The 23,615-nt window shown below is 38.7% G+C and overlaps 1 protein-coding gene across 1 annotated transcript in view; it reads left to right on the top strand.

Annotated features, from left to right (window-relative positions):
• LOC103023192 (ubiquitin carboxyl-terminal hydrolase 32) overlaps positions 1-20,411 on the top strand; it is a 43,742-nt gene extending 23,331 nt beyond the window's left edge. Inside the window, exons 22-34 of the mRNA XM_022681292.2 lie at positions 141-314; positions 2,560-2,734; positions 2,830-2,981; positions 3,077-3,203; positions 5,413-5,621; positions 6,406-6,590; positions 6,997-7,083; positions 8,513-8,633; positions 9,662-9,853; positions 11,318-11,552; positions 11,719-12,122; positions 18,443-18,535; positions 18,653-20,411. Of these exons, the coding sequence (XP_022537013.2) occupies positions 141-314; positions 2,560-2,734; positions 2,830-2,981; positions 3,077-3,203; positions 5,413-5,621; positions 6,406-6,590; positions 6,997-7,083; positions 8,513-8,633; positions 9,662-9,853; positions 11,318-11,552; positions 11,719-12,122; positions 18,443-18,535; positions 18,653-18,826 (2,328 nt within the window). The 3' untranslated portion in view covers positions 18,827-20,411. The remainder of the gene's footprint in view (positions 1-140; positions 315-2,559; positions 2,735-2,829; positions 2,982-3,076; positions 3,204-5,412; positions 5,622-6,405; positions 6,591-6,996; positions 7,084-8,512; positions 8,634-9,661; positions 9,854-11,317; positions 11,553-11,718; positions 12,123-18,442; positions 18,536-18,652) is intronic.
• Positions 20,412-23,615: the final 3,204 nt, after the last annotated feature.

The raw sequence follows: 23,615 nt of genomic DNA, 5'->3' as shown, positions 1-23,615 counted from the left end.
TTCCTATATCGCCAAGTATATCGCAAAAATACCCTGAAATATCGTGATATTATTTTAGAGCCATATTGCCCACCCCTAATACAGACCTTCATATTCTGCCTCATTATCTATTTTCACATGCTGTTTCTCTTCTGTTTTAGTGGACTATAGCGAAGTATGCTCCACGGTTCGATGGCTTCCAGCAGCAAGACTCTCAAGAACTGCTGGCCTTTCTGTTAGACGGCCTTCATGAGGATCTGAACCGTGTCCATGACAAGCCGTATGTGGAGCTGAAGGACAGCGATGGCAGACCTGACTGGGAAGTTGCTTACGAGGTTAGGCTTTCATAGTTCTTCATTCAGTTCCTCTGTGAATATAAAAAACTTTGGAATAAATATTCCCTGGCTGTTTCCTTGTGTTTCCATCTGTGTCCAAATAGTTCCTCAGTGCATTGTGTAACCACTGAAGTACCTTCATTGCAAATACAATGAACTCCTAATCTAACATCTGTGACTTAATAGCGTCAGATTGTGGTGCAAGCGCTTTTACCCATTAGGCATGTCTGAACAGTGTGAATTTCACAGCTTTATACTATAAACATGCTGTTGTTAATTATTTAGAAGTGAACTTGAGGGGAAGCCTGTGAATCATGGTTAAGTGCCTGTGGCTTAATTGTTTTAAAAAGATCATTTGGACCAGTTTGGAATTAGAATGAAATGCTTAAAAGCATTTTTACGTTGATTATTAGAATGTTAGAATGCTTCATCAGATGTTCAGATTTTCAGCAGTAAAAAAGCTTTTCAAAGGAAAAGTATTGTATAATTTTAAAAGTGCTTAGTGAACATTAAGACTAGCCAACAAAGCACTGTTTTGCTACTTCAGAATTCTTTAAATGGTCACATAATCGCAATTACAAAACCCTGTTGAGGCCTTTAATTTGAAACAGTGGTTGCAGACACAGCAGCCAGCTTTGTCTAGGCTGAAGGGGTTTAGCTGCAGTGCGAACAGACAGGATCCGATGGGTTAAAAGTTTTGATGCTAACAGTCCTAGCTAAGTTTAAGCAGTTTATTTGCAATACTAACTAGTAATTGCAAAAGTGGTGCTTTTGGCAGATCAAATCTAATGAACCATTTGGTTCAGAAAATGATTCAATCTTGTGAGACGTTCAAATCATTCTCCACCACAGTTACATCTGGTGTGCAATCAGGCACTTTATTCTTTTGTACCCAAACTAGATCTGGATCTTTTTTTGAGGTCCTTCCATTTCACAAATGCTAATGATTTAACAAATTATGGACAATAAAAAAGCAATGCAACGTGTTCATGAACAGTTACGATGCTTTACCTCTCTTTTAAAATGTGTCAGTGTTGCCTTGTTTCATGTTGACAACAAATACAGTTCTAGCAGGAAAACTCTAGAAACAAAGTGCAGCAAGAAAGATTTAATCCCAATAAACTCGTATGACAATTAGTAATAGTGAATATAGTGTATATAGAGTCTTTGGCGAAAGCCCCGTCGAAGCCCAGGTCCGCAGCGTCTGGAACCTCGCAGATCCTGCCGTACTTGTACGGCGGGGGCGGAGCCTATCCCCTGGGCAACCGGCGGGACCGAACTGGAGGCGGTGGGGAAGGAGGAGGGTGAAAACGTATGTCAGCGTCTGCAAGCAGGGGAGAACAGGTATGAGGGAGGTCTTTTAAGGACAGGTGGGAGTTGGTGATTGGCTGAGAAAAGTGGCGTGATTTCGAGTTTCCCGCTAGAACCTACGCGAAGCTTTCAGTTCTGAGATCAGAGATGCAGATGCAGATTTTTTTGTTTTGATACAAACTTCAGCGCATCCAAACACTGATTCAAATGAATCAATTCATTTTCACCCTGAGTTTAATCTGAGAGTCGTCATATTTGAGAGACGACTTATAGCTTCACAAATGTGATAGGGGTGCATTAGCAGCTCATATGTGGAGCATCTTCTGCTGGAGTGGAGAGTAAACAGCTGGTCTGAAGTACTTGCTCACGTCACGGAGGTGAAAAAAGGCCAGGCAGCTTGCTTTTGCTGTTTTTGCAGCTGTATCTGAGATGTGTGGATACAAAAGAGAAGCCAGCAGTTTCAATTCGTAGGCAGCACCTAGCATGTTCACACAGCCATGAAAACGATCTGATCTGAGCCACATTGAACAAAAAATCATATTTGAGTCACTTTAGCCTGGTAATGTAAATGTAGCCTGTTTTTTTTTTTTTTTAACTGGATTACTCACTGATAGTTGATGACAGGTAGAAGTCCATGTGTGTTGCTTCTAACAGCGGCCCTTTCGCTCGGGAGTCCTTTTGTCTGTCGGTAGCTTAAAGATAACTCTGACTTTTTGGCTCAGTTGGAGAAAAAAGTTTGCTAAGGGAAAAAAATCTCAAGGAAATACTCCAAAAAAAACATTCAATCAGTTCGGTATTAATCATTCAGGCTTATTATTTATTTTGTCTTTTTTTTGGGGGGGGGCTGAATAATTTCTGTTGCCACATATCCAGTGCAACCTAAATCCTAATAGTGTCTGTATCACAACTTTTTGTACTGTGTTGTCTGTCTCAGGCTTGGGAGAACCATTTGAGAAGAAATCGCTCCATTGTGGTGGATCTTTTCCACGGTCAGCTCAGGTCCCAGGTCAAGTGTAAAACCTGTGGGCATGTAAGTGCACGCTTCGACCCATTCAACTTCCTCTCTCTTCCCCTGCCCATGGACAACTCCATGCACCTCGAGATCATAGGTGGGTGATCACATGAAGGTAGTAAAGATTAAAATAATAATAAAATATGTTTATGGATTTGCCTTGTTATACCGTTATTCTTTATCTCTATTCAGTTATAAGGCTAGATGGCTCTACACCGGTGCGATATGGACTCAGACTCAATGTGGATGAGAAATACTCCGGACTCAAGAGTCTACTTAGTGAGCTGTGCCATCTGAAAGCAGAGCAGCTCTTACTGGTGGAGATCCATCTGTCCTGCATTAAGGTACTTGTGCAGAATTCTCCCTAATTTCTTGAGACTGCACTGTTTACCACTGTCCCAGACTAACTGAGAGCTTTTTTTTTTGTTTGTTGTTTTAGAATTTTCCATTAGATCATCAGAAAGTACGCCGTGCAGTGAGTGGCTTCCTGTGTGCATTTGAAATCCCACTGCCTGCATCCCCCTCATCCAATCTTGAAATCACATCTCCGAAAGAAGCGGGCGTAGGTAAGAATAGAAGATCTTTTTATCCTGTGTTTTCAGCATTTTATAGATGTTGTAAGAAAGGATGCGATTAGATATTGTAATTTTATAGTTATGGTTTCTTCTAATGGTGGTGGTAACCTATAGCTTGAGTGCAGTAATCAACCGTATTTTTCATATTATAAGGCACACTTAAAATCCTTTAATTTTCCCAAAAATCATCAGTGCGCCTTTTGATTTAGTGCGTCTTATGTATGAATTTTACCAGTCAGGTTGTAAGGAGCAGTAAAACCACTCTGCTAACGTGCACTGTTATACATAAGTTTCAGTTTAGTTCTCCAGCAGTATTAGCATTACCCGCTAAACGCTAGCTTTTTGGCTGTGAGTATTATCGTTCAAAGGTGAGTATATCAGACTGTAGTCTGCGCGTTTACCGCGTTTAATCAAGCTTTGTGGGACGAACCGCTAGGTTATATCGCCCTGGTTTACCGGAACACTCAGGGTTCCTCAGTGTAGCTCTGTCAGGTGGCAGTTAGGCGACATGAGCGGTTAGGTGGAAATCTGGAACTCTAAAGCGATTCTGTTTATTTACAGTAAGCTTACTCACCCAAATGAACAGTTTTCAGGAGAGAAATCTGTGTAGATTAATATCCAGCGCTGGTTTGACTTGTCTGACTCCTCTGAAAATGTTTTTTAAGAATTACAATTTTGATTACTTAACTTAGCTTTACAAGACCTGCTGAATTAGAAGGGAAACATGGCGACACAAATGTTCCTAACGTGCCGCTTAAAATGTGCCTTATAATCCGGTGTGCCAGTAGACCAGGAAATAGACCTTTCGGTTATTATAGTTATATTATAATTATTATTATAGTAGGGGTGTGACGAGACACTAATACCACGAGACGAGACGAGACACGATATTGGGTTCACGATGACAAGACGAGATTCAAAAATAAAATTTTAAAGAAAACTTTTTTTTGGACAAAATCATATACCTCAAACTTAACAGACTGGTTTCTCTCACACATTGATTCTATAAGGAATAGAAATAAGAATAAAAAATAAAAATAAAACTTTTCTAGGTCTTATATAGTGCAAACAATAAGTGCAAACCACAACCAGTCATATTAAGACTATGGTTTGTGTTTTTTTTTCTCCTAAATCTCTTGTAATTTAACTATGCATAACCATAACCAGTCATATTAAGACTATGCTTGAAGTGAAACAGAGACAGAACATGTTTTTAAATACAGTACAGAGCTAATGGATTATTACAACTGCCTATGAAACAGTCACGTGTTGGATTTACTTACAGTATTTATATGTGGTTTGTGTCTTGGTCACTCTGTTACCGTTTATTGTTTTCACTGGAGCCAAAATGCAGCCAGACATACTAAAACTTAAAAGTAGCAGAAGCATCTTCTATATCAGGGGTATTTAATTATTTTAAATAATTAAGTGCTATATCCTGTAAGGCTGTTTGAACTGAATGATGTAAAAATATAGAAGAAGAAGAAGAAATGCCTCTCTGGACAGATTTTGTTTACATTTATCCCCTGTCTATCCGCCCGTTCTCGTTTTTCCACCCGTTCTCGGGCTCCCTCCTTATAAAGGCGTTTTTTCACGGACGTGGTACCGCGACCCTGACAACACGGGTTCGATCCCGCGTGAGGAGCGGTGTGTTTATTTATTTATTTATTTATTTCCTTACTGCGTCTGCACAGATCTGATTGACTGAAGAGAGCGTTTGGTGATCTTACCCCACACGTGATTGGTCTGTGAGTTTACTGCGCCGCACAATTAAATCCTTCTCAGTAGTTTATCGGTTTGGGTCCGCATTGGACAACGTTTGGGTCCGGACCGCGGTCCGCCCATTTTCCTCTTCTGCTGAGAGCTGCTCTCACACTCGCTGCTACTGTGTTGCCAGATCCGTCTTAAAAAGTCCACATTAAACTGTTTTTTTTTTCTCTCGCGAGACAGGTTTAAGCTTTATGAGAAATATCGTCACATTTAATCTCGCGAGATCTCGTGGCACGATATCTCGTCACACCCCTATATTATAGTATATTATAGTTTGGTTATATAAGGTATTATATATACCTTATAGTGCGAAAGATACGATAGAATGTAGCAACATCTACGCTTAAGGTTTGATAGTAGGATATGATGTTGATTGCTCTTTTCATTGCCTGCTGTTAGATTTCCCATTTGCTGCTTGTTATATTTATAGGAGCCTTTCCAGTGGTAGCAAATGGAACCAGTCCTCCAGTCTCCAGCGGTACATCCCTGAGGCTCGATATAATTCCCAAAGGCATGCCAAATACCGTGGTACCCTGTAGTACAGATGGTAGCCCTGCCAACGGCCTCCCTAATGGCCACATTATGACACCCCCCACCGGCCCCTTCACTGGATACATCATTGCCATCCACAGGAAAATGGTAAGAACTGCTGACGTGTGTTAAAATACAACATTCAATGCGATACAGTGGCTTAAAGAAGTATTCATACCACCATGAACTTTTTGTAACAAAAACTTGTTTCAAAAATGTATCATATTAAGTCATTTAGTGATAGCTCAACACAAAATAGCACATAATTGTGAAGTGGAACGAATATGATAAATGGTTTTTGAAGTTTTAATTAAATAAAAATCTGAAAATGTGATGTGCAGAAGTATTCCACCCAATAATAAGAATATCAATAATTAGCAGTGCAACTTTTCACTGCAATTAAAGCTGCAAGTCATTTGAAATATATCTCTTCCATCTTCTTCTTTGCAAAATAGCTCCACCTCACCCAGGTTGATTGAAGAGTTTTTGTATCTTGCCACAGATACTCAATGGGATTTAGGTCAGAACTTAACCTGGGCCCTTCTAACACCATTCCACTATAGCTCTTTATGTATGTTTAGGGTCATTGTCTTGCTGGAAGGTAAATCTCCTGTCACTTAAAATCTCAATAAAATACATTCATGTTTGTAGTTGTAAGGTGACCAAATGTAAAAAAAAAAGTAGGTACCAAGCCACTGTATGTTAAATAATGTGAACATTACTTAGTAACAATGTATTTGTTACAGACATGTTAAATCATTATTAATTGCATTCATTACAAATCGACATTTTAAATGCTGTTTTTATTTATTTGATAGTTTTGCATGTCTTTTAAAAAATATACTGATGTTTTTTTTCTCCCTTTTTTTATTTATTTATTTATTTTTTACAGATGCGCGCCGAGTTATACTTCCTCTCATCTCAGAAAAACAGGCCCAGTCTGTTCGGCATGCCACTGATTGTTCCCTGCACAGCAGAAACTCGTTGCAGAGACTTGTACAACACTGTGTGGACACAAGTGTCCCGGCTGGCCAGTCCTCTACCTCCTCAGGAGTCAAGCAACCATGCTCAAGACTGGTCAGTGCCAGTATGCAACACTTATGATGCACACAAAGAAATTAACCTCTGCCTTTAACCTCTAACCTCGTGCAGGAAACACACATACAGACACACACACATACAGTGAGATAGTGTCATCAATAACCCAGTGCTATAACCGCTGAGCCACCAGTCCCCCCTCCACCATACTAATATGATAAACCCATTCATGCACCTCATGTCTCAGAGGAAACTGTGGTGGTTTATAAATAAACTGGTATACCACTTAGCTTCCCTCAGCTGTTCTGTTATAGTGCTAACTTGTTAGCTTCACTTGTTAGTTTTCCCAGATCTGTTCAGCAAAGATATTTGACACACTGTATAGAGTAAATGATACATTTGATACATTTGCTATTTGTGTACTTTTTTTTTTTCATTTTTCCAGTGATGACAGTATGGGCTACCAGTATCCATTCACGCTGCGTGTAGTACAAGGAGACGGGAACTCTTGTGCATGGTGTCCATGGTACAGGTACGAGTAATGATATGGTTCCTGCGGGGTCTTAAAACTTCAAAAAAAAATTCAAAAGCTTAAATCCAAGTTTCTAAAAAGACTTTTTTCCATTCTATGGTCTTACATTTTTTAAATACATTTTTTGGTTGTTATTAAATGTACAGGAAAATAACACAATAATCAGTCTCAACAAACATTTGTTGACAGCACACCAAGGGAAATAAATATAAGTGTCATTTAAAAGGTTCTATAAAATAAATAAAGTTATTGCATGTGGGCAAGACCGTAACATATAGAGAAGTGACCCTTCTTCTTTCTACATCTCCAACACATATTTGACACATTGACTATAAACATGTAAACTGTATTTAATCTAGTCTTAAATGTTAACTTTTGCTTTTTTGCTTAGTAAATTCCAGAGAAGTGTAGTCTAATCGGAAGTTCTCTGTTTCTGGGGGGCTGCCCATGTTGGTAATACTTGTAGTGGAAAAGAAAACACTGGAAATTGTTTTTATTTGTATTTTTTTTATTTTGTATTTTTTTTAATAAGACTTAATTTAATAAGAGCCATCCCCAGTAATCGATATGAAGCTCACTGTAAAGTATGCAAGAGGACCATCCAATTAAGTCACACCTTGGGTGTGAAGGATATCGAGTCTCACGGCAAAGCAGAGAAACACCAGCTTGCCACGAAAGCCTCAGCGCACTTAAACCAATGCGCAGTTTTAACACAAACTGCATCTAAAGTCTTAATATATAGATTCAAGATTTTTATTGAGTACAGGTGTACATGTGAATGAAAAACTTGAGTGCAGATTCCCACCAATGTGCAGAAAACAATATTTACAAGAAGAATAATAAAAATAAAATATAATATAAAATAAGACATACAGATAGCTTTACAGTGTAACACTATACACAATACACATAATAACACTATAGACATATCTTGCACGGAAATATGTTAAGTAAGACTGAATAAGTAATATATGATTCTATGTAGATATGCGGATATCTAGAGTGTGTGTGTGGAAGTGAGGAAATAATCCAGTAGGTCACAAAATAACTATGAGTAAGTGCAGGTAAGGAATGAGTTGAGTTGAGGAATGAGTTGAGTGGGAAGTGGGGAGTACAGGAGGCTGAATGCTGTATAATATGGGAAAGTCTGATATATGCAGTGTAAAGTAAAGTGCAGGGTGCAGAGTTTGTATGGGTATCAGTGGGGTGGGTTGGGCTGAACACTGTTCTATTGGCTGTTCCACAGCCTGGTCGCCTGGGGGAAGAAGCTGTCTCGGAACCGGCTGGTTCTGGTCTTCAAGCTTCTGAGCCTCCTGCCACTCAGCAGCTGTGAGAACAGGGAGTGGCTTGGATGGGACGGGTCCTTCATGATCCTTTTGGATTTAATTTACGGTACATGATTTACTAACTCTACATCTCTTGTTCTCAGATTCTGCAGAGGCTGTGCCATAGAATGTAATGATGACAGGGCTGCATTGGGCAGTGTTTGTATAGCAGTTGACTGGGACCCCACTGCTTTGCACCTACGCTATCAGACATCACAAGAGAGGGTAAGAGTTATAAATCAATCTAATTTATGGGTCATCTATTTAACATCTTATCAGGCCAGCATTTTTGTCAGTTTTCTGCCTGATATTACACATCTATATCTTGACGATTTCTATTCAAGCATTACATAGAAAGGTTTCATGATTGATAAGAAAAGTAAAAATGCTAATTGTAATTGTAATAGAAATTATTTTTAAAAATGTAATTAAATCTGCAACAAAAACATAATGAATAACAATCACAAAATTGGCACTTCTAAACTTCGATTTAAAATCGATATTTTCCTGATTTTTTCTTCAAACCTAGGTTTGTTATGTTTGTCTAGTTTTTATGTCTATTTTCAAACCTGCAGTATTTGGGTTAATTCCTGTTACTGATCTGGAATTATTAAGTGAGTGAACAGGCAGCTTCTCCAAGTGTCCTGTAGGAGATTTCAAAGCCCTCAAATTTTCAGAATGTGAATAAGTTATTTTACTGCAGAAAAAAAAGTTTTATATCGCCTACACCTGTAGCCTGTACATGGGACAAGGCATTTTAAGGGGTTAAAGAAAGCTCTGAGGGTCCAGACCATGGTTCATGTGTGTGATACATTATATTAATTTGGTCTGATTTGTTTTAAATTTGGGGTTGACTAAAGAATTAGGTTGTGCCAGATTCTGCTTCTCTGCCATAATTTGACTCTCATTCACACAGATCATTACACAGGCATTACGCAGCAGATAGAGAATAACAGATTACACTTAGATTTCTTATCATTCTGTCCATAAATAGGGGTTAAGAACCAGTTACAGTAGATACAGAATTTACCAGCTTAAGCTTTTGTGGCCACAGCCCTGTGTGAAGGGGAATCGGATGTACTTAGTCCAAGTCTGTACCATCTAGAATGGTGCTTTCACACTGCAAACAATTCGGATCATAGATCAGTTGACCAGATTTTGGTCCTTTGATCTGAACCTTTTATTGTACCACTGCCTGAAGAGCAGTACTAGTACCAGGGCAAGTTCTTTATTGTACGCTTTATTTATTGCAGCTGGTGGAGGAGCATGTGAGTGTGGAACTGAGTCGTCGTGCGCAAGCAGAGCCCATCAGTCTGGACAGCTGCCTGAGAGCCTTCACCACTGAGGAAGAACTGGGGGAAAATGAACTGTACTACTGCTCCAAGTGCAAGACCCACCGTCTGGCCACCAAGAAACTGGACATCTGGAGACTTCCACCAATACTGGTACCAGATCAGCATTTTATTAAACATTTTACAGCATTTAGCATGATCAACAATTACTGTTCTCATTTCAGATAATTATCACAATGATAATACAAAAGAAACATTTGAAAATGTAGATTTTAATCCTTTCAGACCCTGCATCAACTACAATGGACATCATGGTGTTTTTTTTCTCCAAATGTATTGTTGCACAGAACACTAATTGAGACCTGTTGTCCATCAGAATTTATTATAAACCAGCCGAGGAAACAGTACCTTAGCCCCGCCCACTGCACTGGAAAAAAAAAATCTGCAACTCAAGACATTAGGGCATATCAGCACTACAGAACAAATGAGACATTGTGATTTAGAACACTTAAAAAAAATTGTTAATTGTAATTATTGTATACATTTTATATTAGAATAGTAGTGTCGTATTTTGTGTGCATAAAACAGCATTCTCATATTTGTCCATCACTGGAACATAATTCAGGTCTGAAAGGGTTAAAAGATTAAAAAAAAGCTCTAGAAATTAATGCTGCAGCCTTGACAGTTGTGCTTGCATGATTTTGTATATATTAATTTGGATGATTATCTCTGCCTTATTAGTAGCTTCCTGCCTACCATAGTGGCTGTCTGAATCTAAGCAAATTTATAGTTGGGATACAGAGGGCTCAAATTTCTCAGCACATATAGGCTAGGAAGGTGAGAGTTCTGTACATCAACTTAAAATTTCAGTATCTCTTGTGTAGCCATAACCAATAGTAGGGGTTTGCCATATCATATCGTATACAATAATATTGCCAACATTTTTGAATATCGTGAACAATATTATACCCTGAAATATCATGCCATATCACCACTCCTAATTATCACATCAGGGTACTACTTTTTTTCTGTTTTAGCAAAAGAAAAATTCACACTGTTCTCATTTCCCATTATATATCTAATAGAGACATATTATATCTGTCTGTTATTTTACTTTATTCCTGGATATATGGAGATATTTGGAGTGCATTATTGGTGTCATGACATTCTGGATCATTTACTGTTACAAATATGATAAAATTCTTGTATTTTTATTATCTCAATTAGGGGTTTGCCCTATCATATTGTATGCAATAATAACATTTAATTTTCATTTTGTTGCAGTACTGTATTTTTGAAATATTTTTTTATTGAATGTTTTGTCATACCACCAAGAGAATCATTTTCGCAAAAGTACCATGAAATATCATGATATTATTTTAGGGCCATAACGCCCACCCCTTGACAATAGTCCTGAATTACAGGGCCTTTCCAGAGAGGATAAAAAACCTTGAGGTTTCCTTCTTTAAAAGCATCTCCAGAAATGTGTTTTAATCTTTTTTAAGCAGTCAAAAGTTATTTTACCTCAGTATTAGTCATAATATAATATCTCATGTATTCTTTTTTAAATCCAGTATAGTTCCATTAACCATATCTTTTTTGTGTTCTCTGTTACAGATTGTACACTTGAAGCGGTTCCAGTTTGTCAACGGACGGTGGATTAAATCTCAGAAAATCGTGCGTTTCCCCCGGGATAACTTTGATCCCAGTGCGTTTTTGACTCCTCGGGAAGCAGACCACAGCCAGCAGGGGTGGAGAAGCTGTTTGGGAGAAGATCTGTCGGAACAGGAGCACGGGCCAAACTCTGGAGCAGGAGAGCCTCCTTCAAACTCAACATTAAGTAGCTTAAAAGGTCAGCACTGAAACTGCTGAAGTCTGTATGCCGTCAAATCAGCCTTGGAATGGAAACATGGGAATAAAATAGGACAGTGTTAATTATCAGCAACTGAGTGCAGGGATTTTATGATTCCTCACAATGTTGATGTGTGTGTTTATGTGTGTGTTTGTGTCCTTTACAGACTCTCCAGGCTCTGGGCGATTGTTGTCTTCCTCCCTCAGCAGAGGCGGCAGCCCCACCAGCAGCCCCAAAGTAGATGGCCGAAAGCAGGGGCCGAAGCAGGCGTCTCACCTGGACTCCAGGCTGCAGCTGTCCCTCAGTAAAGAAAGCCTGGACAGTGGCAGGGAAAGCCCTCTGGAGCTGGAGCCCTGCAGCAGCACTAAGCCCGAGGCCCAGACTGAGGCTGAAGCCACAGGCCTGGACTCAGCACTGGGCGAGGACACGAGCAGAGACTTTGATAACGGCACGTCTGTTTCTGAGCTGGAGAGCAACGGCTGCACTGAGGACAGCATGGACCTGGAGGCCTCACAGGACCAAAGAGAAAGGATCTGCCTGGAGCCAGTCTATGACCTGTATGCAATATCAGTGAGTGTCTGCATCCTGGCTTTTAGTACCTTTTTTTATTGCTTTTGCTTATGAAGGTTTTAAATTTATTTCGCATTTTTTATTCATTTGAAACCAGTTGTAAGCTCATATGTGATGGTATGGTCTGATATTGTTTTAAATGGTCAAATATTTAATATTAAACAATACAATTACTGATACTAAGTGTATTTAATAAAGTGTATTTAGTACCTTCCACATTAGGCATTGTCACTTTGTAGATTTTCAGAGATCCAGGTCGATGGCAAGGAAAGCCTCCCTCAGACCAAATTGAAAGGAACAAGCCGTTTTTCATTTTCCAACCTCAATCATAAATAATATAAATACAGCATAGCTGCTGTCTTAATGCAACATGTGACTTCCCCATGTTATTGTTTTGTGGGTGATGTCCTGTATTTAGAAAACGGTTTAATAGCGCCCCCTATTGCCCAACAGTATGGTTGTTTTTTGTGGTTTAAAATAATGACATTCCTTAGTGTGGGTCATCTTGTATAACATTTTAAAAAGAGATATCCTTGGTGTCAAAAAACATTAGCTTTACATTCCTGTGCATATTAGAGCTGGGCAATATGACAGCATTTTTCTTATTGTGATAAAATAAATATGCATTGATTTCATCAGTGCTTAAAAACCCAGCAAGCAAGCAAGCAATTACACATTTCATTACAAACAAGTTCATATTCATAAAGTTTTAAGAGTTCAGAAATCAATATTTGGTGGAATAACCCTGGTTTTTAATCCCAGTTTTTTAATGCATCTTGGCATGTTCTTCTCCACCAGTCTTACACACTGCTTTTGGATAACATTACGCCACTCCTGGTGCAAAAATTCGAACAGTCCAGTTTGGTTTGATGGCTTGTGATCATCCATCTTTATCTTGATTATATTCCAGAGGTTTTCAATTTGGGAAAATCAAAGTCTCTTTTTCCCCAGAGCTATATAAAACTACTGTGTATCGTAAGAATTCTTTTAAATGTTGTGTTACAATATTTATACCATGTCACCCAGCCCTGGTGGTGATTCAGTTTGGCCTTAATCTGTACAAATAAGTGGGATGAGTGGGTTAAATTGTTCATATTGACTGATTGTTACTCAGAATAAAGACGAACTTTATTAAGTCAAACAACAGCTACTTTTATCCGTTCCGACATTCACAGCTTCCCCCGTGTGAGAACTGCACGAGCACCCTCAAAAAAAAAAAACACTCCCCAAACTTCGCTCCGCCACTTCAAAGTAAAAGTCCCCCCCTTTTAATAACAATGGAGGTGTTATCTTTTACATCTAAATATATCACAATTAATATTAGGAGATATAGAGACAACAATACATATTTATAGAACACAGTTAACAAACTCACTCTCTTCTAAAAAAAAAAAACAGACACAAACTGTATCTCAAAATGACAGTATGGAGAAACAGCAAAGAAATAAAAAAATAAGCCCCCTTTTTTTTTTCTTAATAAAGTGTCCATTGTCCTTCACTTAGTGCCTGAAGTAACTTGTAAGCTGATGCTCCCTTTTTGGTAAGACAGTCTGCAAGCTGTTCTTTTGTGCTGTGCCACAACACACGTTCAACTTTGTGTGTTTGTAAGAGTTCTTTGATGCTGCTTATCTCCAGGCGGAGTCTTTTCTCTGTTACTGACTTAGTGGACTTTAATGCATCAGCAAGTGAATGATTATCTGTGACACAGATTATGGGTGGAGCATGTTCAGCATCCCCAGTTGTCAGTTCAGAGAACAACGTAGCTAAGAAAATGGCATTATCAATTCCATCAGACATGGCCAGTGTTTCACCAGCAAGTGTGCTCCGCACAATCCTCTTGAGTCTTTTGGATTGCCAAGATAAGGGTGAGAACTTTCCATCTTCTCCCATTAGAACAATCAAATGTCCTCCTTGAGTGCCACCATCTGAAAGATTTCCAAATGAAGCATCACTGAACACAGTCATTTTAAGATGACTGTCTTTGCCCAAGTTTTGGAAGTTGAGAAGCACCTTCCTGGATTTAAGTTTGCACACTATTCTGTTTGCTTCATGGACTGTCTGCACAGTTGCACTTTTGAAGCTTGATGCCAGGTTGCTAGCATCAAACAGGACATCTGGCCTACTCTGTCTTGCAACCCAAAGAATTTGGCCTATTTTTGACCTGAGTTGTTCCTTCACTTCCTCACAAAGGGAGCAGTCTTGTTTCAGTGCTTGAGAGGGATCTATATGTATGGGCTGCATGTGTTGAATGTAATTGTCTTGATGTATTTGTACCCTTTTGTCATTTGTCTCAAAGTCTATTCCCACATAACAGAAATTATCATGCTCTTCACGTCCAACTTCGAAAACAGATCTGAGATGGGGTATTACAGTGGAGGAGAAATTTTGTGAACCACCCCACATAAAGTCATCTACATGACAGGCCAGTACCCCTGTTACATTGCAGTCCTGATCTTGCCAATAGAAAACAGCTGGATCGACTCTGGACATTTTTCCTCCTGCTCTCAGCACAATTTCCTTCACTTTGTTGTACCAGTACAATGACGCATCTGCTAGACCATACACACACTTCTTGAGCTTCCACAAAATTCCTTTACAGTCAGCCTCAGCAGGAGGCCTGATATAGATGTCACGTGCCAGCTCTGTTCCTTGTAGAAAGGCAGACTTTATATCCATGGATTGAAGTGTCCACTGTCTTTGACAAATAACTGCCAAAAGCAGCCGAAGTGATTCTGAGGCACATGTAGGTGAATCCTTTTGAAGCTCAGACACGTCCAACTCCTCAAATCCTCTAGCCACTAGCCGTGCTTTGGGAACTAGTCCATTGTGTGTCTCTTTGATAGTGCACACCCATCTGGTAGAGATGCACTTTTGTCCCTCATCTCTGACCTCTTCAAATACATCATTATCTATCCAGTTGTTTATCTCTTCTTGTTTGGCAAGGTCAAATGACAGATCTTTTGTCACCCATATATCCTCATTGTTGGTGTTAACATCAGGTACAGTAGGTTCCACCTGAAGATTCTCTAAATTTGATACGTCAACTGAATCTGTACTGCCTGCCATATTAATAGGCTCAATGAACTGTAGATTGTACCAGTTTTTATATTTTCCTGTGGCTTTGCCTGCACGTCCTAGAACTTTTGCTGTAAGTAAAATTCCACTTTCTCTGTCTCTGTATTTCAGAACTTGCCCTGTCTTTAGCCGGACTAAAGTTCTCAGCTCTGTACCCCTCTGTGTCTCTTCGTTGTCATCAGAGTGCTGTGTCTCTTCTTGTACTCCTGTGCCTGTGTGCTCGGTTTGCACCACAGACTGCTGCACTTCTGTTGCAGTTTCTGTGACTTCAATGCTGTTGTCAACAGATGTTGTGCTATTTTGTCTTTGTACAACATTTGTGTCATTATCTGCGTTGTCCTTTATGACACATGAATCTTCACTCGCTGTATTCACTTTTCTCAATCTGAGGTGGTGTACCCTGACACAGGTTCCTCCATGTCTCACAAACACCACAGCACCATCCTGACCAATGACAACTCCTGGTCCTTTCCACTCAGGACAGTCCACTCTTTTGTAATAAACTTTATCCCCCATTTCATATTTTTCTTCTGTGTGACGAACTTGTTTCCGCAGTGCTCTCCGTATTCTCTCTGAGCATTCTGCTTCAGTAAAAGCTTTTCTGCATGCATGTAAAGCAGAAATGTGCTTTGCCACCCATTCACTTTTTGTGGTGCCCTCTAAAGCTGGAGGCTTATCAGTAAGCACAGAGGGCAGGTTAGGATTCTGGCCAAAAACCAACTGGTGTGGACTGTAGCCATGGACATTTTGCATGGTGTTCTTTGCCATAAGAGCCCAGTCCAATGCAGTATTCCAGTCACAGCCGTTACTTGTCTTTACTTTCATCATGACCTCAGTAAGTGTCTGATTGTGACGTTCCAAAACTCCATTGCTCCATGGACTATATGCGGCTGTTGTTTTTACCTCTATGTTGAAATTTTCTGCCATATCTCTCACTTCATCATTGTTGAATTCTCCGCCATTGTCACTGAATAATTTCTGAGGTGGACCATGCACACTGATCCAATCATGAACAAAGTGTTTCACAATTTCAGACGATTTCTTTGTAGTCAGAATGCTACCAGCACTAAATCGTGAGAACTGGTCAATAATGTGAAGATACCACACACCTGGTTCCAGTTCATGCAGATCTACCGCCACAGTTTCATTGTACTGAGATGCCAGGGGTAATCCTACTGCTGGCTTAGGTTTGGTCTTACTGTATCTCTGACATGTTTCACATTCACTGACAATTCTTTGAAGAATGATGCCACATTCTGTATCTTTATTTCCTGAGCTGGCTAGAAGCCTCTGTAGTCTGTCAGCAGAAGCATGACCAAACTGTCTATGAAGCTTCATCAAGATTCTGTGTTTTTCTGCGGAGTTCAGTTTTTCTGAGACAGTCAGGATTTCGCTGTCACAGTGAGATTCCAGACCTTCCTTCTTTTGTTCTTCTAAAGTGACATTTTCGGCAGTTGTCAAGACACCATCAACTTGAACGCTATTTTCACCTTTGTCCATAATGTTCACACAGTAATGACCAGAGCTTGTAAAGTCAAGTTTTACAGGATGATTGAACATCATTGCACTGTCATTTTCCATATCCAGCACTGTCCCTGCTCTTTTCATTGATGCTTTACTCAGAAGTAGTGGAATATTTGCTGGGACAACTTCAGTTTCAATGTGACACTCTGTCTGTCCAATTTTAGCAGGAATTTTCACCTTTTTGGTGGAGTAGACTACTCTTCCATCCCCAAATCTAAAGGGTCTATGACTGCTTGTCTCTGTCTTCATCAGATGTCTTATCTTATTTTGACTTAATTCAGTGACATAGCTATTTAGCCATTCCTGACCACACACAGTACGAGTGCATGCAGTATCAATTATAGCTGAACCAAAACACTCTGTCATGAAGATTTCTGCCTCTGTGAGTGATTCTTTTGAATACAGAGCAATGTTGCACTCATCTACATCATTTGTTTTACAATCTTCAGTTACTTTGATTTGCTCACTTCTGTGTGGACAGTCCTTGGCCCAGTGGTATGTGCTTTGGCAAACTGCACATTTAGATCTCCGACCGTACCTGTCCAGAGGATTTGTGCCTGGCAGTGGTGTCTTTTGATCATTTTGCGACCAGGATTTTCCCTTCTGCCGTCTTTGCTCTGTTACATATGCAGTTTCCTGGTTAATTCCCACTGTCACTGCAGATGGCTTTCCACCAAATATTCTCTTCAGTGCTGATTTCATTGATGCAAACGTCAATTCTGTGCATGCAGTCAAAGCCAACTGTCTATCTTTTATGTCTAAGCACGCTGTGTCTAGCAACTTGAATGCTAACACTGCGTCGGGAAGATCCATCTTGTATTTTCGCATTCGTGAGTAGCGCTGCTCAAAGTCAATAATATAGTCCGTCATAGACGAACTACTGTCTCTGACAATCCGGTCAAAACTTGAGTATGCCTCGTATATTCTGTCCTTTTCTTCCTTGAGAAACAAATCATCGAGTTTCGCGAGCAAAGTATTCATGCCAGTGTCTTTATTCAAGTCATCTACCGGTATTTCCATCGCGGTCTCCCTCGCTCTTCCAGACAGCGCCAAAGCCACTGCAAGCGCCTGCTTACTCTTCTCCAGCTCCGTGACTCTAGTCCAGATAGCGACTTCATTCTTCCAACTTTCATACGGTTTCCCTTCATCAAATGTTGGCGGGATTCTGTAGTTACTAACCATCCTCTGCTACCAATGTTACTCAGAATAAAGACGAACTTTATTAAGTCAAACAACAGCTACTTTTATCCGTTCCGACATTCACAGCTTCCCCCGTGTGAGAACTGCACGAGCACCCTCAAAAAAAAAAAAACACTCCCCAAACTTCGCTCCGCCACTTCAAAGTAAAAGTCCCCCCCTTTTAATAACAATGGAGGTGTTATCTTTTACATCTAAATATATCACAATTAATATTAGGAGATATAGAGACAACAATACATATTTATAGAACACAGTTAACACTGATGATCAGTTTTCTTTCTTATGGTATATATATTTTTTTTCCATCTTTAGCCATTTATAACATGCAATCTTCAGCATCCTTTCTTATTTAACTGGAATTAGAACTGTAATAGCTCTAATTACCTGTTTTTCACCTTAAAATGATTTGAAGACAGCTTTCCTTTTTTTATATTTTTTAACATGAAGGTGTTAGCAAAACGCTCAGTGGACGCAATGTTCCTTTTCAGTGCTGTAGTAATTATTGCTGTCTGTGTTCGCAGTGTCACTCAGGGATACTTGGAGGAGGCCATTATGTCACGTATGCCAAAAACCCCAATGACAAATGGTACTGTTACAATGACAGCAGCTGCAAGGTAAAGTGCAAGGTGTCTCACACTCAGTCATTTAAAAGCAAACTCCCCTCTGTATATTTATTGATGCTCACGCTGATTGTACAAATCATTGTCGATCTGTGAATTTATCGATTACAGGAGGTGAATCCAGAGGAGATTGACACGGACTCGGCGTACATCCTCTTCTATGAGCAGCAGGGAGTGGACTACTCTCTGTTCATGCCAAAGACTGATGGGAAAAAGATGGCTGACACCAGCAGCATGGATGAGGATTTTGAAACGGACTACAAGAAGTACTGCGTTCTTCAGTGATGCTCTTCAGCGCTCTTGTCACTGTCTGAGATATCAACACTCAAAAAGATGAAGTCTCTCAGATTGAGAGGAGCTTTTTTTGTTTGTTTTTGTTCTCCCTTTGTTTTTATTTCCTGTTTTAGCCAAACTGTGGTACTGTCCAGTTATTTCAGGCTTGCAACATCGGACAATTCACGAAAGCGTCTGTTCTCCTGACCCTGTCTTGTTTGTTTGTTTGTTTGTTTGTTTGTTTTGTTTAATTTTTTTGTGTTAATCTGTTGCGATTTTATGTACAGAGTAAATTAGTAAGTGCCGGTCACATACTGTACGAACCATATGTGACAAATGATAGTCATTAACATCAACAGTGTGCGTATGGGTAAGATGCGATTGGTACTAAATCTATTTATTATTGTTTAGAATCTTTTAAATAATTTGTGGCATCGATTGTGCTAACATCTTTTTTTTTTTTTTTTTTTTTTTTTTTTTTTTTTTTTTTTTGAGTTTCTTTTTTAAGCTATCCTGATCTTGGGTATTTTGTTATGTAGATTACATACATCTGATCATTATAAATATTTCTTTGTAAAGAAAAGTGGAGGGTTGCAAGCATTTTATCTTGTGTTTATAAGATGTTAAAAAGTACTGGATGCACTTTTATGCTTTAAGTTGCTGTCATTTTTCCGGTCTCATTCTGCAATGTTGCACATTTTGGCTACTTGTTGTATTATTATTGTTATTATTTTGTATTATTATTTTTTTAATCCACACGTTGAATGTCATTCCACGCTTGTTTACAGAGTGTGTCATTGAAGCATATGACACAACCATTCTGCTTATTTTTTTTGTCTGTGATTCAAGCAGGTTTCTCTGTGCCAACAAGTCCTGTAGTACAGTTTGTGCCATTGTACCGTCATCGATGTCTTCGCTCAGGATACCCGAATTGTAAATTGCGTCAGCATGTCACAGAGGAAGTGTCTGAGCACTTTATTTATTCATATAGAACGCAAAAGAAAAGAAAAATGAATTCCTGTGTGAAGGGATGACCTCTCTTCCGCTTTTCAGCGATCTGTGGCTAAACATGAAGCATTTTACAGCGTGGACCTGTATAATTGTGCTGTAATATTAATGTTAATATGTTAATCTTCTCTGCTCCAAGAGAAGTCAGTCAGAGAGCAGTGAGTGAAGCAAGGACAATGAGTTTTTTTTTATCTTGCTACATTGTGCCACTATATGACATATTTAACATGAAGAAGTTGGATTAGTCAATCTTGTCTAAATAGTATTAAATATTACCCAAATGTGGAACCCCAGCCCTGTTCTAGTGAGTTCTTCTCTGTGTCTCTAATCGTCTTCTGTTGTGTTATGTTGAGTGGTAATCTGGACTTGGCTAGTTATGCTAATTGGTAATCAGTGACTTTACCTGTAACGCTCTGTAACAGTTCACGATTATTCTCTTTTGGATCTCTGCTGAGCGCCACAGTAGTCCTCTTATCAGGTCTCTCTTTTTGTTATGTTAATTTACTACTGAAATGGTCTTTTTTATATTTAGTGTAATCTTTTTTTTGTTCATTTGTTTGCATTAAACTGTTTAATGTAATTCATCGTATAGTTGTATTCGAATCAAATGATTTGCACTGACTTCTTAAAAGACAAAGATTGTGTACATAGCTTTTTCAACATATGTGTACTGGACTATAAAATATTAAAACATGAAGTAAAGAAGTGTTAATAGTTAATTAGTGTGTAATACAAGCATGAATTGAATGGATTGGGTTGAATTGGTGGCTAGGAAAAAGACGTTTTTTACACACACACACACACACACACACACACACACACACACACACACACACACACACACACACAAAATAAAACATTCTAAAAAGAGATGCCATAAAAGAAGAAGCTTCTCTTTCGGCTAGATGGCCTAGGCCTCTTTGTGGAGAGCAACAATTTTATGTTTAGTCCATCTTCAGAGAGTTCTTTGTCATGAAGCGCTGTGTTGAATATCCAGTGGCCGGTATGAGACAATTGTCCACAAAAAAACTAATTTAACAGCCCTGCTCCCTATTCTTATTCACATCCCGAACTTTGTAACTCTTAACGAGTCACAATACCTGGAAATGAATGCGACTCAATAGGTCATATATTGGATGTTCACTGTGGGGTGTACTCAGTTGTGTTTTCAGCTATTTAGACGTTAATGGTTGTGTTGAAATAAAAATATGTCCCTATCCTATTTCTAATTTGTACCCCTACTTTTGATTTCGAGTGTAACTCTTCCTCTTGGAACAGAGTTACAAAGGAAAGGGGTGAAATCCTCCCCCTAAGAATTGGAACAAACCTTCAAGCACCCCATACAGATATAGCATTATAGCAGTGAAGCGCTGAAGTTAACAAGTTAACTTTAGGGCATAATATGTCTTCAGAAAGGGGAGAAGTGGTGCAGCATTGAATTATTATTGTCAATTCCTTAATTCCTCTGTGATGGGGAGCTGAAATTAGCTTTTATTTCCTTCTAATTCTCCGTTCCACCTTAAATGCTGCAGCCTCTGCCATCCGTTGCATCCTGTAAGGTGGAACTGGAAAGTTAGCTAGCCAGCTAGCTACTGAGACGGGGCTACTAACGACTTTTTAGTGTTTTTTTAAGCAGAAAATGGCCATAAACCCTTGAAACAACGCATTAAACTATGGTCACATAATGGTTATTGTTAATTTTTAACCCTCTATAGAAGTGTGTTGCCCACAGGAAACAAACCACATTTTTGATAACTTATTTTTTGCTATGTTAATAAGTGTATTTGAAAGCCTTTTTTAAAGCATACAGCTCTGGAAATAATTAAGAGACCACTTTAATTTCTGAATCAGTTTATCTGATTTTGCTATTTATAGGTATATATTTATAGGTATATTGAATAAAACATTGTTGTTTTATTTTAAAAACTACGGACAACATTTCTCCCAAATTCCAAATAAAACATATTGTCATTTAGAGCCTTTATTTGCAGAAAATGAGAAATGGCTAAAATAACAAAAAAGATGCAGAGCTTTAAGACCTCAAATAATGCAAAGAAAACAAGTTCATATTGATAAAGTTTTAAGAGTTCAGAAATCAATATTGGATGGAATAACTCTGGTTTTCATGCATCTTGGCATGTTCTCCTCCACCAGTCTTACACACTGCTTTTGGATAATTTTATGCTTTTACTCCTGGTGCAAAAATTCAAGCAGTTTAGTTTGGTTTGATGGCTTGTGATCATCCATCTTTATCTTGTTTATATTCCAAAGGTTTTCAGTTTGGTAATATCAAAGAAACTCATCATTTTTTAGTGGTCTTATTTTTTTATTTTTAGTCTGTTTTTTATTTTTATTTTCTCCAAAATATTCTCAACAAATACAAATATGATGCTATAGAGGGTTAAGAAGGAAAAAATACTCAAATTTGTGGGTGTGAGTGATTCTCATAGCCCTCTGTTTAGTGTAGCCCTAAGACCCCCCCCCCCCCCCTCCACACACAAGGGGTGGGGCTAAGTTTCATTTCTATAGTGCTGTCCTATTAAAATATATAATAAATAAAATATTTGCAGAAATGTAAGGAGTGTAATGATTTAGTTGGATACTACACAGTATAAAATTAATCCACGATGCAAACAAACTAGTTCATTTTATTAGACATGATTATGGATGACTTGTCCATGTTTTAGGCCCCAGTACTGAAGTCTAAACTGGTACATTCTCACAGCAATTCAATGGTGTATTGTCTTTTTTGACAGGAAACCACAATAAGAGTGGGCTTTAAGCAGGTTAACTGCAGAGCGAGGGATGCAGCATGTTCAGCGCTCTAAACAGAAGTGAGGAAATGACAGCCCATCTCTCTCTCTCTCTCTCTCTCTCTCTCCCTTCAGTGGAACTTGTTGCTTTGTATCTGAGACAGTTCACCACATAGTGAGATCACAGTGGCCACAATAGAAGATCTGAGCGAACTGGCATTTTCACGTGTAAGTGTCATTTTATTTCTTTTCTTTTTTAATCATTTGTAATCAGTGTTTTATACTCAATAATCTGATCATAATCAATGTACTGCTTTAGTGTTATTAAGCAATTTGATTGAAAAAAGGGGAAGATTTTTGTCTTTCGTTGGGTAAAAAACGATACCTCCAGGTGAACTTCCATTTTCTGTTGGACATCGTCTTTTATAAAGTTACATATTGTAAAACTGAAAGGGAATGTGTATATTAAGTCTGAATTATTATCGACTGACATTAGTTAAGACATTATTATTAGCACTTATTATGAACACTGTATTTATACAGCATTATAAATGTGGTTGTAACTAGTTGTAACTTGGTAATAATGCTTTGTAAGTGTGATTTTAAACTCCCGCAAGCAAGCAGTATGATTATTTCTAATATGTTTTAAACAGATACAGTGTATAAAATACTTTTCTACTATTTGAAAGGTTTCCACATCGGGACCTTATAAATCCTTCATAAGCATTGCTGAATGCATTTATCATTGATGTCCAATGAAAAACAAGTATTTGTTTTGACCTGAAATAAACCCTTTGTACATCGACTTCCATTGAAAGTTAAGATGTTGTTATAGATCCCACTGTTCTCTTTTCTGCTATTCAGATTTTATAAATATGATTTTATACTAAAGCCCTATATGGATGGGATTAGTTTCTCAGGAGGTCCTGGGGTAATTTTCTTTTTTTACAGGGGTCCTCTGTGATTTTATTCTGTCTGGAACGGCCTCGTACGTGTTTTTCTCAGACGTCCTCTGTGAAAATTACAGGCTGAATTATCTA

This window comes from Astyanax mexicanus, chromosome 20 (genome assembly GCF_023375975.1).
Source record: "Astyanax mexicanus isolate ESR-SI-001 chromosome 20, AstMex3_surface, whole genome shotgun sequence".
Classification (NCBI taxonomy): Eukaryota; Metazoa; Chordata; class Actinopteri; order Characiformes; family Acestrorhamphidae; genus Astyanax; species Astyanax mexicanus.
This window is presented reverse-complemented; position numbering and strand designations above follow the sequence as displayed.